Source organism: Arvicanthis niloticus, chromosome 9 (genome assembly GCF_011762505.2).
Source record: "Arvicanthis niloticus isolate mArvNil1 chromosome 9, mArvNil1.pat.X, whole genome shotgun sequence".
In the NCBI taxonomy this organism is placed as follows: domain Eukaryota; kingdom Metazoa; phylum Chordata; class Mammalia; order Rodentia; family Muridae; genus Arvicanthis; species Arvicanthis niloticus.
In genome coordinates this window covers 55,880,875-55,905,623 of record NC_047666.1, presented here as the reverse complement: position 1 = coordinate 55,905,623, position 24,749 = coordinate 55,880,875, and the positions used below count along the sequence as shown (strand labels likewise).

The window sequence follows — 24,749 nt, the reverse complement described above, 5'->3', positions numbered from 1 at the left end:
CAATTAACAGTAAAAAGCAGAAAGGGGAGATCTGCTTGGTGAGGACACACTGGGCAAAGGGACAGGGCTCCAGTGACCCATGCCAGTCAGTCTGTCCTAACATGAGATTACAGTTTAAACAGAGGGCCCGGGATAGTCACACCTCAGCAATCCAGCTCAAGTTGCACCCACCATTAACACTTCATTGTCTGGGCTCCAGTCTCATTCTGCAAGGTGGTTGGACAAGCAGTTAGAACTGTGTGAAATCTCTTTCCAGTAAGGGAAGTTTCCCCTCTGGCTGGCACCTTGTCCTTTTTCCAACATGAGATTCCTGGAGGAAGTAGCATTGCGTGGAATGTCCTGCACAGAGGAGCATTCTACCAGCCAAGCTGTGTCCCCACCCAGTCCGATTTATTAATTTCTAAAACAGGGTCTCACTGTGTTGTCCCGGCTGACCAAGCGAGTGCTGTGGAGCCCAGGCTGGCCTCAGACTTGCAGCAATCCTCCTGCTGCAGTCTCCCAAGGATAAATACATGGCACCACTCCAGGCTGGATTGTAGACTTTACATGAGTGAATGTTATGCTGAGAGAATCAGACCTCTTTTTTTGTTTCTTTGGGGGTGTTTTTTGTTGAGACAAGTCTTGCTATGCACCGTGTACTAGCCTAGCACCAGCTATATACCGTGTGCCAGCCTAGTGCTTGCTATGTAGGTCACACCTTGACCTTTGGCACTCTTGCCTAGGCCATCTCAGTATTACAGAATGTTCGACCACACCCAACTAGAATCATATCTCAATAAAACTGTCTTTATGTCACATTAAAAATAAACTGGGGACAGCACAGGTGAGGAGAAAAGTCCGAGTCCTGCCTGCTACCACCCAGCATGGGCAGGCCAGTAGACTCACAGAGGACCTCTGCCACCAGGCAACTTTGGACATGGAAGAAATCCATAGACCCATCCATCACCATGCCACACAGGCAGTTTGTAGACACCTAGAGGCCCCCTGCCACCATGCCATGCTGCAAGGGTGGAGGAAGTCACCCAGAGACCCACCAGCCACATAGCCCACCTGCGCAGGAGCCACTACAATGTATAAGTGTGTAGTGGACAGATGGGAGAGAGAGAGAGAGGTGGAGCAGGTTGAGCATTATAAAGAGAGATGGAATTGGAGACTTGAGGGTGGAAAGGACTAGCCTGTTTTGAGTGGCCAGCCCAGGCACCTGAGGCCTTGGAGAAGTTCCAGCCTGGGCTGCCACTGAGGGCCATGCAGCAGGAGGGGTTGGTGTCAATATTACCACTGGAGATCATGGGAACGGCACTGGTCGGAGCAGCCACCTGGGACCACATAAACGGCCAAGGCCCCATTGGCCCCGCCCCTTACTGGCTTCAGCAAGCTGGAGAACTGATCCCACTTGGCCCTGCACCTTGCCGGGGCAGCACAGTGGAGCTGCTGGCCCTGGTGGCAGAGGCACACATGAGTCAGCCACAGAGCATGAATGTGAGAGACCTGACCCCACCACCTGTCTGCTGTGAGGTGGTGCAGATGGGGAGGCGAGGCTCCCTTCCCCCTCACCCCTCTCCACCTGAAGCAGTCAGGAGAGCTGACCCTGGGGTCATGAGAGCAGATGAGCTGGTTCCACCACTCATCTGACATGAAGTGGCTTGGGCACGAGGGTGATGCCCTCAGTTGCCTGGCTCCTCATGAGAACCGGTGAGCTGGCCCTGCTCCTCACTGACTGTGGCACTCAGGAAAATGGCCCTGTACCTTCTCCTGGACAGCACAATAGAGCTGTCCCTGGTGGAAGAGGCATGGGTAAGCGGACTCCAAAGGAGTGAGAGGGAAAGTTGACCCATCTGCAGCACTTGGGAGAGTGGGCCCCATGCCTTGACTGGGCAGCGCAGTGAGACTAGCTGAGGAGGCATGGGTGGAAGTGAGCCTGCCCTGGAGGCATGAGAGTGAGAGAGCTGACCCTGCCTCCTGCTGATGGCGGCCCTGGGGGGCCTAGCCAGAGCAGTGCTGGAGAGCTCACCCTGGTGGTGGGAAGGCAGGCGATCCAGCAGGCTGACCAGCTCAGCTACCACCCAGACCCAGATCCAGATCCAGAGCTTTGTGTTGGCCCACCCCAAAATCTACAACATCTGTGAACTGTTGGACAGAGTAAAAGGTCAGTCCTGCTGACCCAAAGCCGAAGGCTCTCCATGACACAGGGCAACAACAGGATAACCAAGAGTCCCGGTGAGGACCCAATATCGACAGTGTGACAGAAGCCAGAGACCTCAAACCGGTTCAATGATTCACGGCAATGAACATTTGCAAATGAAGATGTGTGGACAGAGGGGTCTACTGTGGGACACTGTGACACACTACGGTTTCCACGGTGAGATGTTTTCTATGCTTTGCTTTGTTGTGTTTATTTTTTTTGTTTGTTTGTGTGTTTCTACTTTCTTTGGGTGGGGTGGTTGTAAGGGCAGAAGGCAGATATGTGGGAACAGGAAGATGAGTGGGACTGGGGTGCATGATGTGAAACTCACAAGGAACCAATACAGAGTTTAAAAATAAATAAATAGTTAAACTGGGGACAAGGCTATTAGAGAGACTCTGTCTCAAAAAGATAAAATAAATTAAATTAGAGACAGTGAGATGGTTCAGCATGTTAAAGTACTTGTCATCAATCCTAATGACCTGAGTTCAATTCCTAGGACCCATATTGTAGACTCTCACAGGTTATCTTTCTGACCACCACACAAAAACCAACATACTCGAATGCATGCATGCACACACATGTAATAAATAAATGAATCAATAAATATTTTTAAAAGAGGAGCTGGAGAGATGATTCAGCATGAATAGTGTGGATTCGCTGGGCATAGTATTGCACACCTTTAATCCCAGAACTCGGGAGGCAGAGGCAGGCAGGTCTCTGAGTTCAAGACCAGCCTGGTCTACAGAGTGAGGTACAGGGCAGCTAGAGCTACACAATGAGACTCTGTCTCAAAAACAAACCAAAAGAAGCAAACAAAGGAGTGTGTGCTGCCCTTGTGGAGGACCCAAGTTCCAATGTCCACATCACGTAATTAATAACAACCTAGCAACCTGTAAGTCCAGCTCCAGAAGAATCTGATAACCTCAGGATGTGTACACACACACACACTCTTAAAATGAAATCTTTTTAAAGGAATAAAAACAAACTACATGCCGGGTGGTGGTGGCGCACGCCTTTAATCCCAATACTTGGGAGGCAGAGGCAGGCGGATTTCTGAGTTCGAGGCCAGCCTGGTCTACAGAGTGAGTTCCAGGACAGCCAGGGCTACACAGAGAAACCCTGTCTCGAAAAAACCAAAAAACAAAACAAACTACATGTGTAATTGTACAGGTACAATTGTGAAGCCACCTCTGGGGACAGGCAGTTATGTGACTTGGGCACAGCCACCTTTCCAACACATTTTCTTACCCTAAAATTGGGGTGATGGGTCTCTTTTTAGAAAGTTGTCTAAAATCTGGAAGCTGCCTTCACTTGCCCCTTCCTCTGGCCCAGCATTCTAAATTCTACAGGGAATGACTGCTCGCCCAAATGGTTAAGATGTACCAAAATGGTTAAGATGCTCGGCCTGGAGAGTTGGCCAGATGCTATGAGCACCTGTCTGCTCTTCGAAGAGGACCTGGATTCTATTCCCAGCACTCACATGGTGGCTCACAAGACATCTGTAACTCCAGTCCAGGTGTCTTCTGCCCTCTACTGGCTTCCTTAGGCAATGCACACATGTGGCCAAAACACCCCGACCCAGAAAATAAAAACAGATCTTTAAAAAAACAGAAGAGATGCATCTGCCAATTAATCTTTCTTTAAATGTAGCAATACAAACCCAGCACGGATAATGACTTTTGTAACACTATTTTAGCCTTTACTTCTTCTGTCTGAAGAGAACTATGGGAGGAGGCTAAAGAGGTCTGAGTTCCATTGCAAGGCCATTTCCTGACCCAATAAAGGGAAAAAACCACATGGCAGGATGACCGATAAAATGCTCACAGTAGCCTTCTCTCTTCTCTTTCCCTATGAAAATCTCTTGTGCCCCTAGGCCTCCAAGATGGAGTCTTGAGGGAGGAAAACCCTTCTCAAGATTGGCAGCATTGAAATAAACCCAGTTCCTTCCACACAACTCCCATCTCTCAGATGTTGGCCTTTGAGAGGTGGGCTGCCCTGAATTATAGTATCAGCTGTAAAGATGACATGCGATCACTCATGGAAAGTGCTGGAAATAGCCAACAGAGATAAACAGGAGAATATCCTCCTGTGCTAAGAGACACACAGATGCTGTGATGATTATGACTGGTGTCAGGTGGTGGTGCACGCCTTTAACCCCAGCACTATGGAGGCAGAGGCAGGTGGATCTCTATGTGTTGGGGGCCAGCCTGGGCATATCCAGTTCCAGGGCAGCCAAGGCTACAATATAAGAGAAACTGTTTGAGAGTGGAGAGAGGCAGAAGAGGGAAGGAGGAAGAGAGAAGAAAGGACAGAGAATTATGAGTGGTAGCTAATAAGAGACTTTCAAGAATAAAAAAACCAAAATAACTGGGCATGGCGATAAACACCTGCCACCGTACATCTCAGAGCCTAAGTACAAAAATGGAGAATCTGGAACCAGCTTGGAATACACAGTAAGTCTCTATGTAGGGAAGGGGAGAAAGGAAAAGCAAATCAGGAAGCTGGAGAGATGGCTCAGTGGTTAAGAGCAATTGTTGCTTTGGCAGAGGAGCAGAGTTCAGTTCCCAGCATCCGTATACTGCCTCTCAGCTGTCTGTAGGATCAGTTCCAGAGGCTCTAATACCCTCTTCTGGCCCCTGCGGCCACTGCAGGTTTGTGGTGCATAGACATCCAGGAAGGGGAAACATTAATATACATTAAAGTAAAGATAAATATTATTCTAAAAAGAAAAGAAAACTGTTAAGCACAGCATATGCCTGTAATTCCTGCACTCAGGAAGCTGTAACAAACAAGATTTCTGTGAGTTCAAAGCCAGTCTGTGCTACACAGTGAATTCCAGGATTGTTGGAGGTTGGTCTTGTGCCCTGTATATTCAGTTGCTGACTTCTCTGCCCAGAGATCTGGTTACAGTCTGCATACTAGCATTGTTGTGATTATGAACCATCTCCTGGATCAGAGTAGTGTAAGGAATGCTCCCTGATTGTCTCTGATTGGATAATAAAGAGCTGACCAGCAGAGATGAGAGAAGACAGGACTTCTGATCCTGGGCCAAGAGGGAGAAAGAAGGGGGATGGAGAGAAGGACCACGAGAAAGAAGGTAGAGGTGGCCATGAGGAAGAGGGTCCAGGAGGAGTCTTAATGAGCAGGGTCCCAAGGGATTCGCCGTGAGTCCACACATGGAGCGGAGCAAGGCAAGGCGAGGCTCAGATTGAAGGTAAAGAACCATGTGGCTGGGAAGGAGGTAGCTTAGAGGGTTAGAATAGATGAATATCTGCCCAGTCATAGTGCTTGCAGCTTGTTAATCAAAATACCAGATCTCTGTGTCAGTTGTTAGGGAGAAAAAAAAAAAAAAAAAAAAAAAGGCTAGAGCAGGTATTCAGGTACAAAGGGGGCAGAGGAAAACCCCAAAGAATTAGTTACACAGCATAACCTGGGCTAAGTTTGAGAACCTGTCCCCTATTCCCCCCCAAAAGGGGTGTGTGTGTGTGTGTGTGTGTGTGTGTGCACTCTGTAGATAAATATATATAGTCTGAGACCCAAAAAACTATGAAACAAACTAATGTTGTTTTTGTAAACTTCAAATGGATTATATAGTACAAAATAGAATGGACATTCATATGATTTTATATATATATATATAATACATTCTATATATACATTCTATATATAATACATTCTTTACAGCCATTTAAGCTCATACTAAAAGTTTTAAATAGCAAAGTCAAGTACATTGGTATATACTTGTAATTGCAGCATTTGGGGGGTGAAGACAGACAGGTCAGGAGTTCAAAGGCATCCTAAGTTAAATAGCTGAGCCAGCCCAAGCTACATGAGACCCTACTTCAAACAAACAGAACAGAAACTTTAAATAGCAGCATAAAATAGGCAGAATGGTATCATTTTTCAAAAAAGAGCAAATACCTATTTTAGAATATATATGGGCAGCAGGAAGTGCCAGAGGAAACAGCACTTGCCAAAAAAAAAAAAAAAAAAAAAAAAAAAAAAAAAAAAAAGCGCTTGGTCTTTGGGACAGGGCTTCTGTGTAGCTCTGGCTGTCCTGGAATTCCCATGTAAATCAGGCTGGCCTTGAACTCAGAGATCCACCAGGCTCTGCCTCCAAAAAACTGGGATTAAAAGGCTGGGCTGGGAATGTAGTTCTGCTGCTATAAATGAATGAATTCCTGAATCCTGTTTCCTGTATCTCATTCACAGGGCATGTTGAGACTCCGGCTGTTGTAATCCCAGTACCCTGAAGGTGAATGTAGATGTATCCAAGACTCAAGGTCACTCCCAGTTACATAGGGTTACAGTAGCCTAGGACACTCGAGACCTTGTCATCCCCAGTTACATACAGAGTTACAGACAGCCTGGGATACTTGAGACCTTGTCATTTAAAAACAAACAAACAAACTTTTGGAAATCATCCTATAGCAATGCAGATGCATAGGATGGCTCGGTGGGCAGGAGCACCTGCTATACAAACGTGAGGACCTGAATTTGAATCTCCATGTAAAAGATCTGGAGCATGGTGGGTGCCTGCAACCCCTGGTGCTGGTGTAACCTGTGGTTGGGATCTGGGTCTGTGTATTTCCAGGTTCTTGGCTGTAGCTGCCTGCGGCCACGAATCAACTGGGTTCACCTGAAAGGGGGGCTGGGAATGAAAGGGGACAGAGGGCAAGAGATGAAGCCAAGACAAAGTTCTCTGATCAAGACTCAAAGCTTTAATGTTCAGGTCTCAATTTAAAGGGGAAGGCCCAACCCGAAACCCCTCCAGGTTTCAGCGGGAGATGGGTGGGATAATCCATAATCCGTTCTAGGTCATGGCCGGAGCTATCTCACGGCAAGTCCAGAGGCAATTCTGCCTTTGTGTTCTGTGCAGCTACAGTGGGTAACTCCACCTAGATCCTATCACTTGGTCTGTTGTGGTAAGCAAGGTCTCTCAGGCTGCTCATGGCTGGGGGAAGGGCACACTTGGCATCTGAGTCAAAGAATTAAATAGGAGCTCACAGAGATCCCAATGTAGCAAGCATCCTTTATTCAGAGCAAAGCAATAGAACAGTCAGATGGACTGTCGAGAGTGACGGATGACCGAACGACTGACCACACAAGTCAAGGTGCCTGATTATTGTCTGAGGCTTCTTTTTACAAGCTCAAGAAAAAGAAGACTTTGGTTAAACCAGGTAGTTTGGGTGGTTCTCTATTTTGATTGACAGATTCGGTTATCTAACCATTCTCTATTGTACAGGTCCCTTCTCATAATGCATTTGATTTTAATCATAATCACACCCAATTATGTAAGGACATAAGATGGTAAATACAGAATTTTCCCCGTAAAAGCCTACTCAAGGAAACAGTTTGCCTTATTGCACATACACCCCAAACTAGTTCAGGCCAAATCATCGGTCCTACCTTTGTATCTGGATATAACTGGAATATGACTGAGTAGAATCTAAGTTTGATGGTTGCCATGGAGAGGAGAAACATCCCACTGTTGGAGTAGGGTGTGCATGCAGCTTGGTGCAGGTGGGAGGTCCTAGGTCACTGGCAGGTTGGGAGGTGCATTGTTTAGATAGGACTGTGTGTTCATAATAGGTGCAAGAAAAGGCCTTGGATTGCCAACGGGCATTGTTAAGAGAGGCATGTGCTGTTCCCCAGGCTTGCCCAATAATATGAGTGTACAGGAGTTAGGGGGTAGGGTGGAAAAAAAGAGGACTTGCAAGCCAGCCAGCCCAGCCAAAACTTTTGTGCTCCATATGCAAAGAGACCCTTTGTCAAGGAAATAAGCCAGAAAGTAAGAGAGCAGATCCCCCATGAAAACACACACACACACCATGTAAAAAAAGGTCTCGAGGCTGGGCTAAGTAACATGCACCTGTAATTTCAACACTCAGGCAGTTGAAGCAGGAGGATCACTAGCCCCACCTGGGGAGATGGCTCAGCAGTTAGGAGCAGTGTCTGCTCTTCTAAAAGACCTGGTTTCCAGACTGGGCATGCACATGGCAAACCACAATTGTCTATCACTACAATTCCAAGGGATCTGACACACCCTCTTCTGGCCTCCACAGGCACTACATACATATAACACACAAACATGCAGGCAAAACATCCATAGGCATAAATTAAGTCTTTTTAAAAAATAAGACTAGCCCCATATTAAAAAAGAGAAAGCCTGGAGTTTCAAAGGTTTCTAAGGTTGTTAGGCAGAGCGAGCACAGAAAAGAGATGAGCAAATTCAGAGGTGTGGGGTCTCAGGAGCCAAACGATGTATCTGTGTGACTAGCAGAGCAAGGGGGATGACTTACAGATACAGGCGGCACTTGGGATCCTCTTGCTGTTGAATGAAGAGAACATGGTAACACAGGCCTTTAACACTAGCATTTGTGAGGCAGCAGCAGACAAGCCTTTGTTAGTTCAAGGCCAGCCTGGTCTACACAGTGAGCTTCAGGCCAATCAGGGCTACATAGTTGAAAGGACAACATAAACCCCATTTGTCTTCACTTAAGGACCAGGCCTGATTTCAAAAAGAAGGCCATAAAGGCACCAGCTCCAGGAACAAACTATAAGTCCAAGGAACTAGGCCATAAGGCATTAGCTCCAGGAACAGACCATAAAATCCAGAAACAAGGTCATAAAACCCCCTCCCAAAGAACAGCCTTAGGATAACCACAAAAATGGGGAAATATCTTATCTCAAGATGGGTCGACTGTGCTGGGCAGCTCTATCTCATCCTGTGGTTAAACGTTCAAGACACAGGAATGCAAACCACTGACCACCTGGCACAAGCCAATCAGAAGCCGAACCCTGTGACTCCCTAGCACCCACCAATGAAGTTTTAGATTACCTAATCCCTCTAGAGAATTCTCCTAATTCCCTTTAATAAGGGTCACCATTTCAAAGAATGGTTGACCCCTGCATGCTGGTGTTTCTGCAGAATAAATGGTCTTTTGTCTTTACATACTGAGTCTTTCTTCAGCAATTTTAGACCCTTACATAGTGAGTCCTGGTCCAAAGGAAGGAAGAGAGGGTGGAAGGAAGGAAGGAAGGAAGGAAGGAAGGAAGGAAGGAAGGAAAGAAGGAAGGAGAGAGAGAGAGAGAGAGAGAGAGAGAGAGAGAGAGAGAGAGAGACATTTAATGTATAGATTCAAGGACAGTAAAGACCTAGGATGACAGTCAGGTTTCCTGTTTTACCACTGTGTAGGTGACAGAGAGTAGGCAGGAGGGTTTAAGGAGAAAATCAAGCATTTGTTTTGAGAAGTGTTTATTTTAGCAGTTGTGGCCTGTAAGATGCTGGTAGGAAATGACAGCAGTATCCAGAGCTGAGAAGTCATGTGAGAAACATGCACAGTACACAGACACTGCCCAGACAGTGATCTAAGAAGAACACGCTTGTGAAGAGGATGGAGTCTCAGGACAACATTTGACTGTTTGCGGTGGTTCTGTGGATTCTTTCAGGGTCTCTCTTCTCTCAGTTGCCCAAAGACCCTCATAAAATACAAATCAGAGGCTGTGGGAGGGGTCAGTTGGTAAACTACTTGTGACCTTAGCTGACTCCTCTAGCATCCACATTAAAAAAAAAAAAAAAAAAAAAAAAAGCCGGTTGTGGCATGGTGGTGCATGCTCACAACCCCAGCACCATGGGAGAGGGAAAGGTAGAGACATAGAAAAAAGATCTCCGAGACTCACAGGCAGCCTAGACTACTCAGCAAGTTCCAGGTCAATGAAGAGACTGTCTGCAAAACAAGATGGATAGCATCTGAAGATCAACAGCTAAGGTGTATACATACACAGATGCATGCACACACACACACACACACACACACACACACACACACACACACTGCAAACCAATGTCTCTCCTTGAAAGACATTCTCCCTGATCCCACAGAGGTGGACCTTCTATAGCACCATAAGGCTCTGATCACCAAGTCCATTCACACAAGCAGGCAGGCAGGCAGGCAGGCAGGCAGGCGGGCGGGCAGGCGGGCGGGCAGAGTCAGCTGCTTTGCTCTCAGGCTTCTCAGGAGGGAGAGAACTCCATGTTTGTGCCTGGACAGCCATATAGAACTGAGAGAGAGGACACAAGGAGAGCTTCATCCCCTTGAGACAACCTAAAGAGTCTTCAGAGGGTGGGCACCCCTCTGACCTTCCTCTGTTCACATGGGAAAGAGTAATTTTTTTTTTCCTCTGTGAGATCTCCCAAATACATGCTCCCCGCTTTCTGCTGATAACTGACCATGTGCCAGGCATCTATGGTCAGCACTCAATAGATAATTTCAGAACGGACACCTTCTAAGCCAGAACAGGAAAAGCAAAGTTCCTTTACCTCTGGATTCAGAAGCACCACCATTATCACACACTCTGAACCCAAACCCAGGGCTGAGATAGTCGCTGTGCACTGTGCAGCAGCCAACATGTCTTCTTGCTGCCTGTTTGTGCATCCAGGAGTCGGGAGCCACGGCAAAAACTAATCTGAATGTTCACCGAGACAGCATTTGGGGACAGCAGGGGATCATGTTGCTAGTACGCTGTGCAGAGGACAGGCGGTGCAGAGCTGTTCTTGTAGTTGGCTCTAATACACCCATGGCAGATCTGCAATCTGCAACCTGGGAGAGTGACTGAAGAGGAACCTCCCAGGAAAACTGTCCATAGAAGAAAGGTCCGCCCCTCCCCTGCCCCCCTCCCCAGTCTCATCTTTTTTGTTCCAGTTTCTTGTAGCCCACACTTGTCTCAAGTTTGCTATGTAGAAAATGACCTAAGACTCCCAACTTCCTGCCCTAGACTCTGGCACTGCTCCAAGCTTAAAAAAAAAAAAAAAAAAAAAAAAAGTCCTCTAGAGGTTACATTGTTCTCCAGCAGCCAAGTAAGGCCTCAGCCCCAAATTCCTTCTCCTCAGATGAGTTCTATCCCCTAGGCTATAGAGGGTAATAACCACAACACAGCAGTTACCTGCAGGCAGGAAGACTTTCCTTAGAAGGTGTCCAGGAAGGTACCTTGGATCTATGCCAACAGAAGAACCTAGTGCTTTTGCAAAATTTCTGCCCTCCTCAAAGACCCAATCTAATTTCTACTTCCAAGATCTTTAATAAATAGAAAGAAAACCTGTCCCCACTGAAGGTGGAGGACCAGTGGGAACTGGACAGAAGCAGGAACTAGGAACCTAGTTCCCTGAGTGTAACTTTGCCAAGCACAAAGGTGAGAAACCACCTCATCAGTGTTATCACCATTCTTGGACACTGCGTGACTCCTCTCAGGGCGGCCCCTGACTGACCACATACTCAGTGGCCGACACTCAGGCCTTCTGTGTTCTACGCCAAGGCCAGCTCCTATGCTTATGTACCTATCTGGTTTAGATGTTATGCCTAGTGCTAGTCAGGTGTGGGGAGGCAGAGGGAGGCGGATCTCTACAAAGACTACAAAGTGAGTTCCAGGACAGCCAGGGCTACACACACACACACCAAAAAAAAAAAAAAAACCAACAAACAAACAAACAAACAAAAAAAAAAAAAAAAAAAAAAAAAAAAACATTCTTTAAAAAACAATGAAGTATTGGGAGTGGGACTGGAGAGATGGCTCAGTGGCTAGGAGTTATTGCTCTTCCAGAGGATCCAGGTCCAGCACTTACAATGGGTAGCTGACAACCGCCTACAACTTCACTTCTAGGAAATCCAGTGCCCTCTGACCTTGGACACCTTCACCTAGGTGATATACATAAACTCATGCTGGCATACACACATAATTTATTAATATGCACATAAACCCATTAAGGAACACATGCATTCACATAACTTATAAACATGCACATAAACTCACACGGGCACACATACATACACATAAAAATAATAAAATCTCTTTTTTAAGGAGCCGTTAAGGAAATACTGAGACGGCTCAGTGGGTATAAGTGGTATGTTAGGTGTCTCCCAGAGTCTGTGATATTGGAATACTTGGCCCTGGTTGGTGGCACTGCTTGGGTCTGGCTTTGTTAGAGGATGTCACTGGAGGTGGGCTTTGAGAGTTTGAGACTTGTGCCATTTCAGGTTGGCTCTCACTGTTGAAGATGTGAATGTTCAACTGTTCCTGCCATCATGGCTGCCTGATACCATGTTTCCCTGCTGGGATGGTGATGGACTCTCATCCCTATGGGCGGATTTCTGAGTTCTAGCCCAAACTGCCTTGTCCTGATGTCTTATCACAGCAACAGGAAAGTAGCTGATAAAGTGGGTGGAGGCACTTGCTGCACAAGCCTGACAAACTGAATTGGATTCCTGGAACCCATGTAATAAGATGGAGAGAACTCTGCCAAATTGTCCTTTGACTTCCACAGGTGTCTGTCTGTCTGTCTGTCTCCGTCTCTGTCTCTGTCTCTCTCTCTCTCTCTGACACACACACACATGATGATGATGGTGGTAATGATGAAGATTAGTCATTCATATAAAGTGCTGGGACTGAGGAGATGGCTCAGCTGGTGAAGTGTTTGTCAATCATGCATTAGGACCCGAGTCACAACCCCCAACACTCACATGAAAAAGCTTGGTATAGCAGTTTCCATCTGTAATCTTAGTGCTGACATTAGAGAGGTGGAGACTTGCTAGACAGTGGCACTTGCTAGACAGCCAAAACCAAGATGTTTGCCAGGCATGATGGCACACGCCTCCAGTCCTAATTCCCATTAGCAGAAACAGGTGGAATCTCTGTGAGTTCAGAACCAACCAGGGCTACAGAGAGATGCCATGTCGCATAGAAAAGATAAACCAGGATGGCTCAGTAGGAAAAGGTGCCTGCCCTCCAAGTCTGGCAACCTGAGTTCCATCATCTGGAACCACATACAGAAGGAAGGAGAAAATTAGCCCCCCGAAATGGTCCTCTGACTTCCATACACACATCATGGCACACACCATGCACCCATCCCACACACACGCACACCAGGCACATACACAAACATATACACTAGATATACACCAGAACTGCAGGACTGAAGAGGCGCTGGTAACATGGAAGGGCTCAAGGGGACCACCTTAAACCTCTTCCCCACAACACTCCAGAACCCCAAGAACACACAACACCACAGCTCCTCCTAGAGCCAGAGGGACCTGAGAGTTTCACCTTTATCTCAGCACAGATGTGCCAGTAATTAACTCAATGATAATAATCTCCCTCATCTGAGTCAGTGTGTGCGAGCGGGGGAGTAGAGAGCGCACTTCAAGATGTGGGCACAGGCAAGCACTTTCTGAAAAGGACTCTCATGATTCCTCAGAAATAAGGCCAATAATAAACAAATGGAATCTTGTAATATAAAAAGACATTTGTGCAACGAAGGAAACATTCAGTCAAATGAAGAAACTGCCTACTGAATGGGAGAAAATTTTAGGCAGTTATAAATCTCACAGAAAATCTAGAATATATAAAAAAATTTCAAAAAACTAAACATCAAGAAAATTAACGCCACCGGGCGGTGGTGGCGCATGCCTTTAATCCCAGCACTTGGGAGGCAGAGGCAGGTGGATTTCTGAGTTCGAGGCCAGCCTGGTCTACAGAATGAGTTCCAGGACAGCCAGGGCTACACAGAGAAACCCTGTCTCAAAAAAAATAAATAAAAGAAAGAAAGAAAGAGCCGGGCGGTGGTGGCACACGCCTTTAATCCCAGCACTTGGGAGGCAGAGGCAGGCGGATTTCTGAGTTCGAGGCCAGCCTGGTCTACAGAATGAGTTCCAGGACAGCCCGGGCTATACAGAGAAACCCTGTCTCGAAAAAAACAAAAAAAAAAAAAAAAAAAGAAAGAAAGAAAGAAAAGAAAGTTAACGCCCAATAAAAAATGAGCAATGGAACTGAACAAAGTTCTCAAAAGAAGAACTACAAATAGCTAACAAGATTTCCAAAAGTGTGGAACATCAGGCTTATTGGTGCATGAATTTCATCCCAGGAGAAGCAGGTAGAGCTTCGTGATTTTTTTCAGGCCAGCCTGATCTATACAGTTGAGTTCGAGGACAACCTCAGCCACACAGTGAGAGCCTGCCTCAAAATCATCGAAAGGAAGGAAGGAAGGAAGGAAAGAAAGTAGGACAGAAGGGGAACATAGTTGGTCATTAGGGAAATGCAAATTAAGACTACTTAGCGATTCCATCTTAACCCAGTCAGAATGTCTATCATTAAGAAAGTACATGACTGGCTGGAGAGAACTTGCTGCAGAAGATCCAGGTTCAGTTCCCAGCCCCCATGTGGTGGCTCGCAACATCCGTAGCTCCATGGGACCTAATGCTCTCATCTGACCTCTATGAGCTCCCATGGGGACACGTACATACATGGAGACAAATCGTTTGCACACAAAAATGAATAAAATCTTCAAAATCAATAGATCTTCAAAACAAATGACAACAAATATTGGCAAGGATGTGGAAAGCGGGGAAATGTCACTCACTCTTGGTGGGGGTGGAATTCAGTACAGCCACTATGGAAGTCACTGTGGAACTTTCTCAAAATGCTGAAAATAAGCCTACCACATGGTCTGTTATACCGTTCCTCAGAATGTAGCCAAAGCAGCCCACATCTACAGAAAAACCTGCACAGACATGTTTGTTGCCGCTGTATTCACAATAGTTAGGGAATAAAACCTGCCTGGAAGGCCAGCAAGATCAGTGGTCGGTGCAGAGGGGGGACACATACACAATGAAATTTTATTCAGCTTTAAGAAAAGGTGAAATTTGAGGGGAAATGGATGTGACTGGAAAATATACTAATTAAGACAAGTGTGCTGATTGCTTTTTGTCAATTTGACATAAACCTACACATATCCGAGAAGAGGGGGTCTTTATTGAGAACATATCTGAGGAGAAATGGAGAAAATGCCTCCATAAGATTGACTTCTAGACAAACTGACATCACTCCTGGCCAGGTGGTCCTGGGCAATATAAGAAAACAGCCTGAGTGCTGGGTGTCACACATCTTTAATCCCAGCATTCAGGAAGCAAAGGCAGGCGAATCTCTGTGAATTTGAGGCCAGCCTGATCTACATCTACATAGTGAGTTCCAGGATACCCAGGGCTACATAGAAAAACCCTGTATTAAAAAAAAAAAAAAAAAAAAAAGGCTGGGTGAGGCAGTGGTTGCACACACCTTTAATCCCAATACTTGGGGGCAGAGGCAGGCAAATCTCTGAGTTCAAGGCCAGCCTGGTCTACAGAGCAAGTTCTAGGGCTACAGAGGGAAACTCTGTCTCAAAAAACAGAAAAGAAAAGGAGGAGGAAGAGGAAGGAGAGAGGAAGAGAAACAGGATGAATTGATACAGGATGAGTAAGCCAGGAGGAATAAGCCAATAAGCACTTCTCCATGGCCTTTGCTTCAGTTCCCACATCCAGGTTCCTGCCCTAACTTCCCTCAGGAACAGACTCTTACTTGCAAGTGTAAGCTGAACCCTCCTCACTGAGTTGTTTTGGTCATGATCTTTATCATAGCAACAGAAACAAAAAGACAACCTAAAAAGGGAACTGCTGAGCAGTGGCGGTGGCGCACGCCTTTAATTCCAGCAGAGGCAGAGGCAGGTGGATCTCAAATTCGAGGCCAGCCTGGTCTACAGAGCAAGTTCCAGGACAGCCAGGGCCACACAGAGAAACCCTGTCTGGAAACAGGAATAATAATAATAATACAAATAAAGGATAAACTGTAATGAAATAATAAAATGTAAATGTGTGAAGTGTTCCATGATTTTTATAAAAAAGTACTTGGGGGAGGAAGGGTAACTGAGAGACGGCTCAGCAGTTAAGAGCACTGACTACTCTTCCAGAGGACCTGAGTTCGATTCCCAGCACCCACATGCCTGCTCACAACTGTAACTCAAGTTCCAGGGGATGTGACACTCTCTTCTGGCTTCTGCTGGTGCCAGGCACTCAGACAGTACATGCAGCGTGCAGTACATGCAGGCAGAACACCACATTTACAAAATTCAAAAGAAAAGAACTGTAGGATCCTTTAACAGCCCTTTCCCACAGACCCAATGGACAGACAACCTCCACTCTTCTGCAGTGACTTCCTGGACAGGGACAAGTCCCTCATCTGAAAAGGAACAGAGAGGCCGAGTATCACCCAAGGCATGGTAAGATGATTCTGGCCGCATCAGACAAAGCGGGCTATCTTCTGCCTGGCAATGTCCCTCCCTCTGTGTAAGGCAGGCAATAGTCTACCTGGGGCAGGAAGCCTCTTATTCCAGGCTGAAGTAGGGTCCCCAAGTCACAGGGTACCCAGGTCTAGCAAGAAGGTGGTAAATGAACCAATGGGTCCCCATCAGGCCCAGCCCCCACTCCTCTGAACACCAGGTTCAAATAAAAATAGTGCAGCTGCTGCCAGTATCTATGATCTACTTCACTGTCCCCAAGGTATTCCACACAGCACAAGAAAGCCAGAACCCTGAACCCCTGCAGCGTGTGTGTGTGTGTATGTGAGAAAGAGAGAGAGAGAGAGAGAGAGAGAGAGAGAGAGAGAGAGAGAGAGAGAGATCAGAGATAACTTCTGAATCAGCTTTCGTTCTACCCTGTGGTTTCTGGGCTCAAATTCAGGTTGTCAGTCTTGGTAACAAGCATTTTTTACCTTCTAAGCCATTTTACCAAGCCTGGAGTTTTCTTTTAAGACCTAGGTAGACTAAGGAAGCCCCTTTTTCCTCCAGAGCAGGGACTGAAATCCAGTGGTCACAATTCTCCCTTTTTTCCCTCATTCCTTAGCTCTAAGTAGCCAGGACCCAGCACCGGCTCTACCCTGGGTGTGGTGAGTGAGCTAAGGCCTGAAGAGCAGGTGGGGAGGGCTGCCTACGGGAGCATAAGAGGTAGGACCAGTTCCCTCCAGACTGCTGGTGTGTGGCTCAGGGCGGAGCCCCTGGGTTTAAAGAGCAGAACCCACCCAGGCTGTCCTCAGAAGTCCTCTCCACACCATTCACCTGGCTCTGGTCATCTCCAGGGTGAGTAGGGGTTCTCTAGGACTTAAGTGCTCCTTAGAAGGGTGACCTCGAGACTTTCTGGGGAAGGGGCGGTGGGTGCTGACTCCAGGACTTTGAGAAGTGAGCGACTATTTGGGGATTGTGAGAACAGAGATGGCCTCTCCGGGCCTTGACGGTTCTGACTTTTTGACTGTGTTCAGGACTCAGTTCAAGACTAGGGGAAGTAAGAGCCAACCTTTAGCAGAAGCAAAATGAAAATGCGACATAATCCAGGAGCTGTGGCTTTGTGGGAAGGAGTAGGAGAGACAGAGGACGGGCAAAGGAAAACCAGCTTCAGAGACTGGCTAGACCATAAATACAGGAGATTTTTTAATCCAGTTTTCCATCTTAGGGCAAAAGGCCCATGTGGTTTATATATACTGTAGCAGGCTTTCAAGGCTAGGTATATTTTTTAGGATTGGCTTCTCATAGCTCCTTTAATTTTGTCTCCATAATTTACAAGGTTGCTATTATTTACAGGACACTGAAACACAGAGATATTACCAAGTCACACACCTGGTAAGTGGATGTGAGAGGGCTGAACCCAGCCAGTAGGTGCTGGGTCTGTGATCTCATTAGTAGGCCACAGTTAAGTACAGTAGACAGTAACTGCGACTTCAGAACTGAACCCTTGACACTAGCCTGTAGCCACCATTACACAAAAAGAAGGGATGGGGCTTTTTCTTTCTAAAACTCAACTGCACAAGGAGTATCACATACAACGTAAATGGGGCCCTGGGTCGGACCTACTCACAGGAGAAAGGGGCTGTGTCTCTCATACCAGCAGCCCTTTCTAGCAGGTACCTATGCTCTCAGTAGATCTGGGGCTGCTTGGAGCAGAATTCCTGGCTCTAGAAGAGGAGGCTGGAACAGCACCCTCCAGCCCTGTTCTTGAATTCTGAGATAATCTAGAACTCAACCGGACTACTCCAGGCCCAGATCTTTTCAAGTGGGAGAGTCTGGGCCTGACACCCGGTTAGGAAAGCCTAGCTCCTACGGAGAACAGAATCTTACTTTGAGCGTTTGATTTTATCTTTGTGAATTCCTACTTCCTGTGGAAGAAATGATAGTTTCTTTATAAAGCTCTTCCCAAAGCCCAGTGTGGTCACTACAGGGTGTTCTGTCCTGAACACGTAACTGGAATTAAGCAATCTACATACCCGTGTAATCACTAGTGCCATCTGTAGATGTGAAAGCAGAAAGCAATCATCTTCTTACGGTCATCGCTTGCCTATGTAGGATTCATATGCCTAATTTTCACACCAGTTCTGCCTCTTACTAATGGGGTGAGCTGTGGCAGGTCACAGAGCACAGACCCAAGCAAGCCACCACCTCTATTCTGCTTCTCAACCAGCAGCCTGCAGCCTCGACCTGGGTTCTGATATGGAGGGGATAACCTGTGCTTTTCTCCTGGTGCTAGCAGGTGAGTTCTCCATACACTCCATAGTGGAGACCAGACAGCCTCTCCCCAGAGTAGGACTGCTACCCAATAAATGTGTTTACCTTTAAACTGTCAGCTGCATGGAATGAGGACACTGAAAAGTTGCTTAACGGCTACTGAGTCAGTGGACTGTGAAAAACAGACAATGCGTATCAAAGTCGGCTTGTTTCTTTAAGAGGCAAAGAGCCTGGCTCTGTCCAACACTTTTCAGACAAGGTTAAAAATGAGTCAACCATCCTGCTCAGAGCACAAGAATAGCAGGACAAGAATACAAAGGGCTATGAATGGGAAGCCATGGGCCTCAGGATGAGTTGAAAAAGCCAAGGCCTACTTGGGATCTGGTAGGACTAGGGCCAGGGTCACTTCACAGATCCCTCTAGACAGCTGGGTTTTTAGACATCAGTGTGATGAACACCCATTTCTGCTTCTCTCACCCAGGTCTGCCCACCTTGGAAGCCAATGATGCAGTTGGTGAGTACCCACCATTGTACATTCACAGGTGATACCTGCCACCTGCCTGCATTTCCCTTCTAAGACCCCCATATCCTGTCTCCTAGTTTTGGTATTTATTTACTTTTCATTTACTGCAGATAAAGACAGTCCCTTCTACTATGGTAAGAGACCACACCAACCCCCATCCCTTCCCACCCCATCACATTCAATCCTTGTCTGCTTTACACCTCTTCACCAAGCCAAATGATGCAGATGGTACATAACCCAGGAGTCAAGGTGGGGTGGGGTGCCAAACCTGTTCTTCATTAAGAGCTAAAAAAAAAAAAGGAAAGGAAAGGAAAAAGGGTGCCTTGGGGGCATGGAGCTGGGGTTGGTCCAGTGAACCTTGTCCTCCTTTCTCTAGGTTTATCTACTTTGTCTCTCGTGGCACTTGTCCCCATGAGATACATGATGTACCTATTAACCCACTTGGTCTTCTTTTTACTGCCTGGGATTTAAGTGCCATGTGGGCAAGCACTTATTTATAGGACAAGGGGGTGCTTGTAAAGGTGTCCCACAAAGCCACACCCCAAGCCCCATAAATACCTTTTGAATGAATGTGTGAGGGTACTGTGAGGCGATGTCTTCTCTTTGCCCCCACCCCCAGACTGGGAGAGCCTGCAACTGGGAGGAATGATCTTTGCGGGGCTCCTGTGCATCGCTGGAATCGCCATGGCCCTGAGTGAGTCGAGGGATTGGTAGTGTGGGGAGAGGAAGGCTCCGACTCAGGCTGGATCCATGTTCTTTCCCTCCTAGGTGGCAAGTGCAAATGTAGGCGCAATCATATGGCCAGGTAAGCCAGTGGCCAAGTTGTATGTATCTTTGCCTGAGCACACCTATGTGGTGAGAACCTTCTAGGACCAGCAGAACCACTACACCCTGTCTATTCTTTGGGCTAAAAGTGGGATTTATTTAAAGATTAAATAAAACTCTCAAAGGCCTCAAATCAGGAAAAACCCTGTCCTTTGATATTAAAAGTCACTATGGATGGAGATTATTCAGGTTTGTGCCCCGCCTGGCAGTATGTACCTGCAATCCCAGCATTTGGTAGAGGTAGCGAGATCAGCAGGCCATCCTTGGTTACATACCAAGCTCAGAACTAGCCTCAGCTACTACATGAGACCATGTCTCAAAAGCTCAAATACATATATATATATAATATGCCCTTGGAGAGGGACATGGGAAACCCTGAGGAAACAGAAGATCTTGATGCTTGTCTGCATGTCTCCTCTCTAGTTCCTTGCCTGGGAAAGGCACTCCACTCATCACTCCAGGTGAGCTGGGCCTCTGGTGGGATGCAGGAAGGGAGAGTGATAGGGTACCAAAGGTCACTAAGAACTGACCCAACTCTCCACAGGCTCTGCCAGTACCTGCTGATCTGAACACAGAACCAAGTTGGAAGGCAGCTTTTTGACAGTGTCCTGTTGTTATCTCCCCTCTGGAGACCTTCCTCTCCAGGATGGCTTCCCTAGAGCACACTGTTAAGTCCTCAGAGACAGGGAAGGAAAGGTGTTCCAAAGCTGACTTAATATTAAACTGGTCTTGCTGTTCTGTTCTGTGGTCCTGTGACCCCTCTGTGATGTGTGGGGAGAGTAAAGATGTGGGGATGCCTGACGAGCTGTCTGTCCCTATGACTTTTTATATGGAAGCGCATTCTCAACTACATCCTATCTTGAGAACCTTCTAATTCACTGTGTGCCTCCAATGCTCTCCCATGGGTCAAAAAGTCCAGCAACAGGAATGAACTTGCCATAAAAGATACCACAATGTTTTATCCAAAGACTAGAATGTGTGCCCAGAGACCCTAGCAGTTCTGATGGATCGCCTTTGCATGATATAACCTAGAATGATGGCTTAAGTCACTCTGGAATCCCATCTCACCGAGACTTCGATGACCCATCCGCCCTCAGATCAAAACATAGAAAACCTTCTCCAATGTCCTGGGATGCAAGTGCATCCAGCAGTCTCAAAACCGTAATAAAGGCAGAGCAACAAAAGCCAGAACTCAGAACTCTTGGGTACAGCTTCCGCTAGGTGTTTGGAGAAGTCAGGCAGCTAGAGGCAGTGGCCCAAAATCGGACCCAGAGGCAACTGAATTTCATTTTGGGTTCAGAAAAGTATGAAAAATGTGGTACAGAATTGCCCTGGATAAGGGAACCGGGCATGCAAATGTCAAGGGCACAAAAATGGCCTGAGCTGTGCCACTGTAAGAAATGTGACTGCCATGCCTGTGAGAAGATCCCAGCATGACAGCCGTTTTGCAGTAGCACCCCCTTGAGGTGCTTCGTGGTGCTCTTCACCCTGTGGAAGCCTGCTCAAAGCAGGTTTCAGTCTCAAGTGACAGGCGACAGGTCTTTAAGAGCTGCCTCTCTCTCTCTGCTATGCACAATTCTATTTAAGTGTAACAGGCTCTTGACCCTTTGACTGGAGATGCAAGCTTTCTGGCCACACATCCAGCTTGGAGAAGCTACCATAGATCCCACATCTGAAGTGCTTTTCCTGTATTTGCTTTGTGGTAGCAGAAAACACATAACTGTTGTTTTTAGGCTACCAAACACTGCACATGGCCCAGGCTAACCTTGACTTTAAAGCTCTATTCCTCTTGCCTTCACCTCCCAAGAGCCATCACATTGGCTTATGTGATGCTGAAGCACAAACCCAGGGCCTCATGAATGCTAAGTGCTCTACCAATTGAGCAATATACACAGCCTTAAAATGTTTCTTAAAGGCTAGATCCAGTCACCCACGCCTGAAGTGCAAAGCCATCCTGTTAAATGGTACCAAATCACAAGCCTATGGTGTAGTGTATGAAAGAACATACGGAAGCCTATGGTGTAGTGTATGAAAGAACATACGGAACATAAATATGGAACCCTGCCTTTGTAACGGGGCAGAAGCAGGGACAAGTAGAGAGCTGCTGTTAGCTCCAGAGAGATGATTAAGTTCTACAGGGGCTTGGACAGCAAGATGTCTAGCGAACAAACAACTTTTTTCTCCTCCTCTGAAGTGTTCCGGTTGAGAACTGCTTCTCCCCAAGCTTTTGCGTGAGGTCACTGGAAGTTCTCACTAGACTATTGCCCCCTGGCAAGAGGCAACTTCACAGCTCCTACCCCTCTCCATCCTCTTCCTAACAATTCACTTTCTTTGCTTTTTTGTGTCAGGGGTTCTCTGTATAGCCCTGACTGTCCTGGAACTCACTCTGTAGACCAGGCTGGCCTCAAACTCAGAAATCCACCTGCCTCTGCCTCCCAAGTGCCTGGATTAAAGGCGTGCGCCACCACTGCTGGGCCCAATTCAGTTTCTTAACAGCCTAGGAAATAGGGGTTCTACCATCCCAGTCATTCTTAAACTTGTTGGTTTCAACCCCCAAACTACTGACCCTATCACAGGAGTTGCCTAAGACTATCAGGAAGATATTTGCATTATGATTCTTCATAACAGCAAGATTACAGTTGTGAAAGAGCATCAAAAAATGATTTCATGGTTAGGAGTCATTACATGAGGAACTGCACTGATAGGTCAGCATCAGGAAGGTTGAGAACCACTACACTATCCTGATTTACACAAAAGCCATGCTAACAAGTACAGAAGCTCAAACCCAGGAAGTCCTGTTCCTAACCGTTTCTAAAGTGCTCTTTTTGCTTCTGACATTTAGGACTATTCCAGAGACAGCCCAGTGACTCTGCTTGTTTTGTAATTATGTCCCTTCTACTTGTGATGTTGCAGATTATATTTCCTTGGGGCAGGGTCTCCTGTAACCTAGCTAGACCTTGAATTCTTGATCTTTTGAGTGCTGAAGTTACAGTCAAGTGCCACTACATCTGGTTTCACTGTTCTGGGTATGAAACGCAGGGCCATGTACATGCTAGAGAGATACTGAGATATACCAGAAGCCATTGAGCATGCTATGATGGTCCCTGCCCCAGACTAGCACTAAAACTGAAGTACTTAATATACAACAAATGAATAGTAGTGTGATGGGCAAGCACCTACGACTTCTGCACCCATATGCAAGAGGATCATACCAAGTTTGAGGCCAGCCTGGCCTAGTGAATATCAGACCAGTCAAAGCTACAAAGTAAGATTCTCTCAAAATCGAGAGGCTGGGGAAAATGGCTCTTTTGGTAAAGACCTGAGCACTGACCACCAGCTCTTATTTAAAAGCCAGGCACTGCAATGTAGAACTATAACCCTAAGAATAAAGGTGGGATTGAGCAGGTGAATCCGTAAGAAATCTGGTTAGCCTAGCTGAATTGATGAGCTCCAGTTTGTGAGATATTCTTCCAAAAAACTAGGTGAAAAGTGGTCAAGACACTAACTTCTGACATGCTTGAGTATGTACAAATCTACATTCATATGACCACCACACACACAACAGGAGAAATGGGGTGGGCTGCATTGAGCCATCCCTATTCCTATGAGTAACCCCTTACCTATACCTGTAAGCTGAAAACATCTGATCCAACAACTTGGACTTTGGCTCTATAACTTTGGTCTGCTGTGGGATCCCTGTCTGGGGTGAGCAGAGATTTTTGTGAAGTCTTTCACACAACCTAGTAGAGGCAGAACCAACTCTGAACATGTTTTCTGACCAGGTCTGGTAAAGTTCTTTTTTAGCAGCCACTAATCCTCAGCCTGAGTTCTGGTCACAAGTTGACAAGCCTACTCTCGGGTACAAAGGAACAATCAGCTGGCTTAATCAAACCTATAAGCTTCATTATTTGTAGATGAGTCAAAAAATGTACCTTCTGCCTGATATCTTTCTCTAATGTCCAAGTTTTGTATTGTGTGATGTTGTGATGGTTTTTATATGCTCAGTCCAGGGAGTGGCACTATTAGGTTGTGACCCTGTTGGAGTAGGTGTGTCACTGCGGGTGTGGGATTTAGGACCCTCATCCTAGCTGCCTGGAACTCAAGTCTTCTAGCAGCCTTCAGATGACGTATAACTCTCAGCTCCAACTGCACCATGCCTGCCTGGATGCTGCTGTGCTCCCCCCTTAATAATAGACTGAACCTCTGAACCTGTAAGCCAGTCCCAATTGAATGTTGTACTTTATAAAAGTTGTCTTGGTCATGGTATCTGTTCACAGTAGTAAAACCCTAAGACAGAAGTTGAAGATTTTCTGACATCTATTTTTATTTTTTTTAGAGTCAAGGTTTCATGTAGCCTAGGCCAACTTTGAATCCAAGGAAAATAGGTAATAAAAATAATCTGAAATACCATTTGTCCAATTAAAAAAGAATTTTAAAAAGCAAACTGGCTACAATCTCAGAGTCTAAGGATGAGGAAGAACTAGTCTGGGTTCCAGGCTAGATTATAGTTGAAATCCTGTGTCAAAAAACAAACAAACAAAAATAGGCAAGTACTGAAAGACACTAAGAGCCTAAGAAATTTTCTACAAAGGTATTTTCAAATGAAAACAAAAACAAGGCCAGGCGGTGGTGGTGCATGCTTTTAATCCCAGCACTTGGGAGGCAGAGGCAGGTGGATTTCTGAGTTCGAGGCCAGCCTGGTCTACAGAGTGAGTTCCAGGATAGCCAGGGCTACACAGAGAAACCCTGTCTCAAAACCCCAACCCCCACTCCCCCACCCCAACCCCCCCCAAAAAAAAAAAAAAAGAGAGAGAGAGAGAAGCAGAGGCAAGTGAGAATTCAAGGCTAGTGTGGTCTGCAGA

At 46.4% G+C, this 24,749-nt stretch overlaps 1 protein-coding gene across 3 annotated transcripts; it reads left to right on the top strand.

Moving 5' to 3' along the window:
• The first annotated feature begins 16,973 nt into the window (after positions 1–16,973).
• Positions 16,974–20,691, top strand: Fxyd4 (FXYD domain containing ion transport regulator 4). Of its 3 annotated transcripts, none has more exons than XM_034511869.2 (9): positions 16,974–17,123; positions 17,622–17,660; positions 18,499–18,564; positions 19,021–19,053; positions 19,173–19,196; positions 19,682–19,756; positions 19,831–19,867; positions 20,311–20,348; positions 20,432–20,691. In XM_034511869.2, the coding sequence occupies exons 3-9, from the start codon at positions 18,525–18,527 to the stop codon at positions 20,449–20,451; spliced, it is 267 nt and encodes an 88-aa protein (XP_034367760.1). In that variant the 5' UTR covers positions 16,974–17,123; positions 17,622–17,660; positions 18,499–18,524; the 3' UTR covers positions 20,452–20,691. The 3 variants fall into 3 exon arrangements, with proteins under 3 accessions (XP_034367760.1, XP_076796489.1, XP_034367759.1); XM_076940374.1 differs by having other exon boundaries at positions 18,408–18,564; XM_034511868.2 differs by having other exon boundaries at positions 16,976–17,123; positions 18,496–18,564.
• The last annotated feature ends 4,058 nt before the right edge of the window (positions 20,692–24,749 follow it).

What these genes read in the sequence shown, in the direction of transcription:
- Fxyd4 (XM_034511869.2), top strand. Translation starts at nt 18,525, where the DNA reads ATGGAGGGGATAACCTGTGCTTTTCTCCTGGTGCTAGCAG. An exon ending in GGAAGCCAATGATGCAGTTG is followed by an intron (nt 19,054 to 19,172) that starts GTGAGTACCCAC and finishes CATTTACTGCAG; the next exon opens with ATAAAGACAGTCCCTTCTAC. An exon ending in TGGAATCGCCATGGCCCTGA is followed by an intron (nt 19,757 to 19,830) that starts GTGAGTCGAGGG and finishes TTTCCCTCCTAG; the next exon opens with GTGGCAAGTGCAAATGTAGG.